The sequence below is a fragment of the Chiloscyllium plagiosum genome, chromosome 7 (genome assembly GCF_004010195.1).
Source record: "Chiloscyllium plagiosum isolate BGI_BamShark_2017 chromosome 7, ASM401019v2, whole genome shotgun sequence".
NCBI classification, from domain to species: Eukaryota; Metazoa; Chordata; class Chondrichthyes; order Orectolobiformes; family Hemiscylliidae; genus Chiloscyllium; species Chiloscyllium plagiosum.
In genome coordinates, this window is record NC_057716.1 from 27954990 (window position 1) to 27963623 (window position 8634).

An 8634-nucleotide genomic window follows, 5' to 3' on the forward strand; every position below is an offset into this window, starting at 1 on the left:
AGTGTTGCAGGGAAGTGGGAGGTTTAATTTGGGGGTGAATAAGCTTTTGGGACCTACAAGTGTACATGGGACCTGGGTACAGATGATCCAAATGTTTACTGTGTGGCAGATATCTGAAATGGCTATTATTGACTGAATTTGTTTCCTCATCTGGGAGTGATGTAACAAATAGGATTGCGATGCTGGCCATCTGTCAGTCATTATTATTGATTCGAACACGTGCCCCATTCGCCTGGGACTCTGGTCTGACTAGCTCTACCTCTCTCACAGAGGATATCCATGATTAGCCTCCATTGGCATGAAGTTACTTCAGAAATAAGCAAGAGCTTTCTTTGCTGTTTTGTTACTCACTTATCTATCTCAATTTAAAACAGAAAATGTGAACGGACAAAACCAAAAAAACTCCAGGTGAATCAACAAAGAAATCCACTGGTTATGAAATTATCCAATGCTGGGATTAGCTCTCCACTCAATGTCAGAAAATGTCCACTCATTAATAGCTCTGATGGTCTACTCAGTAAAAGCCACATCCTTCTAACTGATGGGTTTTCTGCAGTGTTCTGTCACAGCATCACTTTATCCAACCACCATCATCCCTCTTTCTGCTCATCATGTGCTACTGGCCTTTTAACAGGCCCACTGAGGAACCAAGACCCAAGCAGATGTGAGCAAGTTGTTCAACAAGACCACCCTCTTACTGACACGGGCTGGTGAAGCTGGGATGTTCATGTTCATGCAGTGTGTCACACACGGCCTTACAGTAACATAGCCTTCAGGCCATGAAGCCTGTGCAACTCTGCACTTTTGCCTTTGATCTGACTAGTCTGAAGTTTAGTGGTCTGAAGGTTTGGGAAAGGCTCTTCTTTAAGTACAATTCAGTGATGATGATCATTAAACTATCATGAGTTGTAAAAACCCATCTCATTCACTGATGCCCTTTAGGGAATGAAATCTATCATCCTTACCCAGTCAGACCCACGGCAATATGGCTGACTGTTAACTACCCTCTGTATATTTAGGGATAGTTACTAAACATTGGCCTAACCCACATCCTGTAAACTACAAAAAGGAATTCATGAGGGGAGGAGGCGGACTGTTATTGATAATGAACTGAACAGTTTGTTAACTCTCCCGCCGGAAAGAAAATTCAAAACCCCACGTTAATTCCGGCGATTTCACAGCCTCTGTTATGCAGGACTGTATCCATTTTTGTCGCTGACTGGGTGTGGATCGAGTTGATGTGGTGTGGACCCTGGAGATATGACGTTTTCTTTGTTCTGGGTCCTGGGACAAAGTAGAAGTGATTGTTGGATTGCATTACAGAAGCCAATGCCCATTTTCCAGATGTTACCTAGATTTGCCTGTTTGGTCTGTGGAGACATTTGTGTCTCCCTGGCCATTACTTCATCATTAACACTTAATAGCACAATAGGGCAAGTGGTACCATAGTGGGGAAGTCCCTGGGCTAGTAACCCAGAGCCCCCAGGCTAATGCTCTGGCGAACTTGGTTCAAATCCTGTCATGGCAGCAGATGAAAATGAATTCAAATTTTTAAAAGTCTGGAATTACAAGGCGGGCTAATGGCATCGTCAACTGTCATAAAAGCCTGTCTGGTTCTGCAAAGTCCTTTGCAGGTCTTGCCTCCATGTGACACCAGACCCATAATGATGTGGTTGACTCTTAACTCCCCTCTGAGATGGTCATGTGGATGAAGGGATGGGCGATAATTGCTGGCCCAACTGAACAAATATAAAACAAAATCTGGAGGCAGTCCCTTCCCTGTTTGGAAGGAAGTGGGTGAGGGATGCTTTACGAGAGGATGCTGTCGTCTTCCAAAGCAGTCTCAATTCAGGGACTGTCCCTTTTAAATTGGGACGTCGTAAACTGTGATTTCATTATTGAAGGAAAAAGTGAGGGAGAGAAATCGTGAAATGATTGCCCTTCCAATCTAATCTGATGCGAGGACGTTATTCGAGTCTCTAATGATCGGAAAAGTCACAAGCTGACCAGAACGAGTCAAGGTGGATTTGAAAGAAAACACGTGTTGTTTAAACAAGCCCAACTAAATGTTTTGAGAAAGCTGGGAAAGTCATAGAATGGCGGAGGTGGGGGGTGCGCCATATGAATGCTCCTTATCTGGATATCCACAAGGCATTAGATATGGTTGCACAAACCACACTGAGGGTTGTATACTGACCTGGCAATGAGCCATTGGGCGATGGAGATTTGGGATAAGGAGTATATACTTGAACTGGAAGTGGTGCCCATAAGGATCTGTGTTGGGGCCTTAACAATTCCCTGTATTTATTAAAGAGTTAGTTAATACATATATCCAAACTTACCGATAAACAGATGGAAGTGGCATGATAAATAGTTGCATCAGAAGTAGCTCATTCAAAATGAGAAATTGATAGATTAAGCGAGTGGACACAACTGCAGCAGATGGATATCAATGCTGGTAAGTAGGAGTTCATCCGAATAAACAGACGGATGTTAGTAACTTAATTGACAAAAAACCACAAGCAGTGGAAGGCTAAAAGGATTTCAAGATCAATGTAAACAGATCACTTAAAAGTCAGATAGCAAAATAAAATACAAAAGCCAGCAGCCGCTGGCATTTGCATCTGTAAGTTAGAATCACAGAGAAGTTTTCTTGTGTCTACACAAATCCGTGTTTAAACCAAATCAGAAGTGGTGTAGGGTCCACAGCATATTAGCTCGATCCATGTGCCCAGCCAGTGACAAAATTGGATACAGTCCTGAATAACAGAGGCTGTGAAAATGCCAGACTTAACATGAGGTTCTGAATTTTCCTTCTGTCAGGAGAGTTAAACTGTTCAGTTCATTATCATAAGTGACCTTGGATGGAGTACAGTGCAGATTCAGCAGAATACACCCAGGTCTCCAAGCGAGTTTCTGAACAGACTCACTGAGTTTTAATTCACTGGAATGTAGAGGATTTTAAGCGATGATTTGATTGACACGTTCAGGATTCTGAAAATAGTTAATCAGGTGGATAAGGAAAGAAATATTCAGCCTGGTGGGCTGGAGCGCAAGGGGAATCCAGGGCAAGGGATGTCACCTGAACATTAGATCTTCATGGAGTAACATCGTGCAACGTGTCATTGACCCTGTGAATTTGAGGGTCCATTGAAAATCTAGGAACGATAGGTTTTTATCAGGTTGGACCACAGTGAGCTGACAGTCTGAGGATTCTTGGTGTCAGTGTAGATCCTTTTTGGGTCAGGGAGCAACAGCTTGCCTCTTTGCTGGATTTGACTGTTGAGGGTCCAGAGAAACCATTGCCCTGCATGAGGGAGCCAAGAGCAGGGAGACATCAGCTTTGAGTTGGAGTTGAAGGCCCCTGAAGCAATCAGTGTGATCACGAGGGCCTGGCACTGGACAAATTGGTCACCGGGTCTTGCTCTATCATAAAGTGCTTTCTTGGTTGTCAAATCTTGAAAAGTTAACTTCAGGCCCACGCTGCATTCTCTGTCATTCCCGTCTGGGTAGGAGAGCCCAGATGGATAGACGGAGCTGGATAAAACAGACCTGGGTTCAAACCCAGCCTCAGGTGGCTGGAGTCTGCACATTCTCCCTGTGTCTGCATGGGTTTCCTCCCACACTACACAGACATGCAGGTTAGGTGGCTTGGTGGCTCAGTGGTTAGCAGAGCTGCCAGAGACCTGGGTTTGACTCCACCCTCGGGCAACTGTGTGGAATCTGCTCGTCGTTCCCGTGTCTGCGTGGAAATTCTCTGGTTTCATCCCACAGTCCAAGGATGTGGAGGTTAGGTGGATTGGCCACGCTAAATTGTCCCATAATGTCCATGTGTTTTCAGATTAGCTGTTAGACGTGGTTAATGCGGGATTTTGGGTGAGATGTTCTTCAGCGGGTCATTGCAGACTCGAAGGGCCGAATGGCCGCTTTCCACACTATGGGGATTCTATGATTCTACTGTTTGGTGTCTTTTCCAGAGTTGGCGGTGGCACCCTGCACCCACCGGCCCGTGGACCTTGTCTTCATGATCGATGGCTCTGAGAGGATGGGCGGCACCAACTTCCGGCATGTGCGGGAGTTCATCCAGAAGATGGCCACCACGCTGCCCCTGGCCAACGGCAACAGCGACTCCAGCCGGGCCCGCATCGCCGTGCTGCAGTATGGCAGCGAGGACGAGCAGCAGCTGGTCTTCGGGCTAAGCCGTAACCTCACCGACATCCTCGACTCGCTGGCCAGCATGACCTACCTGGACTCCTCCTCCAACGTGGGCTCCGCCATCATTTACGGCATCCGCAACCTGGTGCAGAGGCCGGGCACCTCACCCCAGGCGGCACGCCGTGGGGCAGAGCTCTCCTTCGTCTTCATCACCGACGGCACCAGCGGCAGCAAGAGCCTCGGCGAGGCGGTGGACTCCATGCGCAAGCACAACGTTGTGCCCACGGTCATCGCCGTGGGGCCCGAGGTAGACATGGACGTCCTCCTGCAGATAGGGCTGGGCGAGAGGGCAGCTATCTATCAAGCTGCAGACTACGCTCACATCCTGCAGCCTAGCTTCTTCGACAGAGTGTACAAGTGGATCTGTTAAAGACTTCAAATGCAAATCCCTCCTCCCCAAGAAAATCACGTAAAATCCACCCCTTCCTGTTTTTTTAGTTTCATATTATTTCAGGAAAAGGTAAACCAAGGTGCTTCTTTTTTTTGTAATATATATATCGAATTATTTTTTATCATCGTTTTTTTTCCCTTTGTGTATGTGTGTGTGTGTGTGTGCGCGTGTGTGTATGTATGTGTGTGCATTTCGAGCTTACTAGGCCTCAGGTCTGCTCTGCTCCAGTTGCCAACTCTTGCCATACATCAGATGGACCCACTGATCCCCTCCCCAAATTAGCCGAGAGGTGATTGACACGTCCATCATCGTGCTGACTGGACGAGTGAACTGAGAGCCCGTGACCTGACTGGCTGATACTTGATTAAGACCAGAAGGCACAGGAGAGAAGTAGGCCATTCAGCCCATTGAGTTTCCTCTGCCATTTGGCAAGATTGGTGGCCAACCTGATGATCCTGCACCCCACTTTCCTGGCTTTTCTCCATAGCCTTCGATTCCCTCACTTGAATAATGCAAGTGCAGACTGGGATAGTGGCAGCGTAGAGGTCAGTGCGAGGCAAGAATTCCGAGGAGCATGTTGAGGGAAATTTTCTGCAGCAGTCCATTCCAGTCCACAATAAAAGGAGTCCCTTTTGCACCCTGTTCCTGGAGTGAGGAATATGTTTCCAGTTTGTTTTGCCCATGACACTGGATTTTTTAACAACCTGAGTTCTTGGCAACTCCCTTGTTGTCAGTGGAGTTGTCAGTCCTCCACCTAGCCAGGCAGTCAGACATCTCCCTTTGCACAGACAGCCAATGCTGCTTTGTTTCTTCTCCCATTTTGTGCATGTTTCGATGTGTGTACTAGTCAGATTCTGCACCCCACAACGCTCAGATTCTCCTACAGGACCCGGGAGGTGTCACTCACTTGACGACCTTCTTCCTCCATCACCCACCCACCCACCCAGGCCAGCTCCTTTGGACTGTAACTCCTCGTTCTCCCCCCGCCCCCCCCCCCCACCTTCGCCTTTGGAGGAATCTGCGAAAGGGGTAGGGCCGTCATCCAACCACAAAAGGACACAAGTCATGCGGACACCAGGAAAGCTGAAACAGAGGCAGAAAATGCTTGGTCGGCCTCTCGGTTGTTGCTTTGAAGTGTGAATTCGGTGTATGTGCACGACCAGCTTCTTACCTCTGCCCCCCCCCCGTCCCTCAAACGGGCACACGGACCAGACAACACCAAAACCCAGTGCCTTATACCACCTGCCCCCCTCCCACCCCACCACCAACCTCCATTCACGGACTGAGAAAGCATTTGATTGTGAATAGTTGAATGCCATGCACACCGTAGTAGGCCCCAAGCAACGATGTGCGGTATCTGCTGGGTCAGCCCAGCCTGACTGGAGTCCCTAGCACTGTGAGTGTTGCAAACAGTGTTGACTGAACAGTGACGACCACAAGCTATCGCAACATAACTCAGCATTTGCTGGCTGTCAGTGGTTGCGTTTCACCGTGTGCAAAGAAGGATTTGGTTTATCGCCCTGGTGAGACATTGCACTGCATTAAGCCGTGAGGGACGAACGACAGATTCTGGCTGAACCTAACCAAGCCAACATACTGGGCAAATTTTACCAGCTGAGATTTGACCCTCTCCGTTGGGTTACAGTTAGTGCTGGCTGCCATTTTAATAGAGCTGGTCATCTATTTTGCAATCGTGTATAGTATATTTATGATCTGCAATGTTCTTGTGTTGGAGAACCGCATCAGGCGTTGCCGCATTTCACTGAAAATCAGGCTCCAAGGTTGAATTGTGTACGTAGTCACTTATTGTGGTGGGAGTTGTCTGAGTAAAAGGAGGGGGAAATGAGATGGCACCCTCTAAACTTGATCTGAATCCCCAAGACTATGTTCTCAGAGACACAGGAAGTGCGGGCGGCCTAGGTAGAGTCTGCTTTCCAGGGGGTGTTTTGTTTGGTGAGGGGTGGAGGGTGTGGGAAGGTGGTCTTTGGCAAGATGGTGGTGTTGCAGTGGTTAGCGAGAAGTTGACATTTACCCAAAGCTTAAACTCATGCAGTAATCCTTAAAGAAACAAGATGTGAAGGAAAGCCGGCTTGTCCCCGTTTGGGATCTCCAGGGCTGGCAGGAACAGGAAAGGCACGGTGAGCCATCTGACAGAGATGTGTGGAGTCCCTGGACCCCAGGGCAGTCATCTCGCTGAAAAGTTTGGACCTAAATCGATCTCCATTTTGGACGCCAGCAGACCTTCCGCGGGGTCGTGCTGGCGTCCTTTGTCATTTTGTAATTTCTTGTCGTGCTCACCAGTTCAGTCTGGATGCCCGGTGACTCCATGTTCACCTCTCCCTGTCACCCGGTACTTAGGATAAATCAGGCCCATGCCAGCTCTGAAGTGCGGCACAATGTGTTCCCTCAGAATCGGACTCAGCCAGAGGGTGAAACCAGTAAAAAAACACTTGGAAGCGAATACACTGCTTTGTCCCTTTAGGAGGATACTATTCAAGGCTGTTCTACTCACCACATTTTACTGTTTTTACCTTTTGGATGGCTTTAGTGGCCCAGGACACTAAAGCTGTGTTCCTGTTGTAACTGTGTATTGCAAACCACAAAAAGCTTTGTAATATATATTTCTAATGAACATTGCAATAAAGTAGTCCACATTGTTTGTTACAAAAATGTCTTTTTCATATGGTTTGCCGCGTCCAAATTTGACTTGTCTGTACTGAATACAAAAATCAATAAACGGATTTTCCAAAAAAAACATCTGTACTACTTTTGATCTCCTGAAGTGATGTTGGATGCCAGTTCAGAATCGTAGAGTAATGTAAAAGGGAACCTGCACCTTCGAAGCATCATTAGCCGATGCCAATCTCTTATCTCCACAACCTTACCCACTGTTTCCAACCAAATAATCCTCCAATGCCCTCAGTTGAACCTACCACATTTCCAGGCAGTGTATTCCGTACCCTCACTGTTTGCTGTGTGATTTTTATTTTTGTCTCATCATTGTTACATTTTCGCATCACTTTCAATCCCTGTATTTTTTTCTCTTTGAGCGGGAACACTACTTCCTATCTCCTCTATGCAGCCCACTCATGGCTATTGAAAGCCCATTAAATCTGCTCTCAGCCACCCTTTGTCCAAGGACAACAGCCCCAACTTCTTCAATCCACGATGTTTCTCATTCCCGGAATCATTCTGGTAAACTGCTTCTGCGTTCTCCAATGCATTCGCATTTTCACACAATATTCCATCTGAGGACGATCCAGTATCTTATATGTGTTGAATATGACCTCCTTGCTCTTGGACTCTATGCCCCTTTTAATACAGCTGAGGGCACTGCATGCTTTCTTAATTGCTCTCCCCACCTGTCTTACCACCTTCAATGATCTATGCACATTTACACCAAAGTCACCCTGCTCCTGCACTCCTGTTAGAATTGCACTCTCTGTTTTATATTACCATTCTTTTAATGTGTGGGGATTGTTCCTGCTCTCAATGTTATCTCCAGGAAATCTGCCTGTGTCTTACTCGTGTCCAAGTGTGCACACAACTTCGCCTTGAGCTGTTCATTGCAGTTGCCTCTACTCATTTTTCTGTCAAGTGTCCCCACCGCGCTAGTGGGGAGGTGCCCCACTTACTGAATAATTGCATCTTGTGGCGGCCCAGCAAGTTTCAGCCTCTTCCCTGATTGCTCATTCTCTCTTGCACGCACCTTTGATGATCCCTTCCATGTTGAGACCCTTTCTCCTAATTCCCCCTCCTGTCTTTGCTGCTTCCGGCCCCCAAGGGGATGCAGACTTTAAACAGCACATGGTTGCCAAGTTTCTTTCTCTGCCAGCAAAGCTGATCTGTAGCAGCTGGCTGAGTAAGGGGAGCTGTATTCCAGCGCAGGAGCCTCTGCCCCTCAACCACCTCCTCCAAACAGCGAGTGTAAGAAGCAGCAGTCATGAGTGAAACACCAGGAAGGCTGAAGCTGTGCTCTTTGTCTCCCCAGTGCCCTCAATGCCAACTCTGTTCCCTCACCACGGACT

General features: G+C 47.5%; 1 protein-coding gene across 1 annotated transcript in view; it reads left to right on the forward strand.

The window, feature by feature from the left end:
- Positions 1-7361, forward strand: part of col6a2 (collagen, type VI, alpha 2) — a 74521-nt gene extending 67160 nt beyond the window's left edge. The window contains exon 29 of the mRNA XM_043693333.1: positions 3978-7361. Coding sequence (XP_043549268.1) covers positions 3978-4585 — 608 coding nt within the window. The 3' untranslated portion in view covers positions 4586-7361. The remainder of the gene's footprint in view (positions 1-3977) is intronic.
- Positions 7362-8634: the final 1273 nt, after the last annotated feature.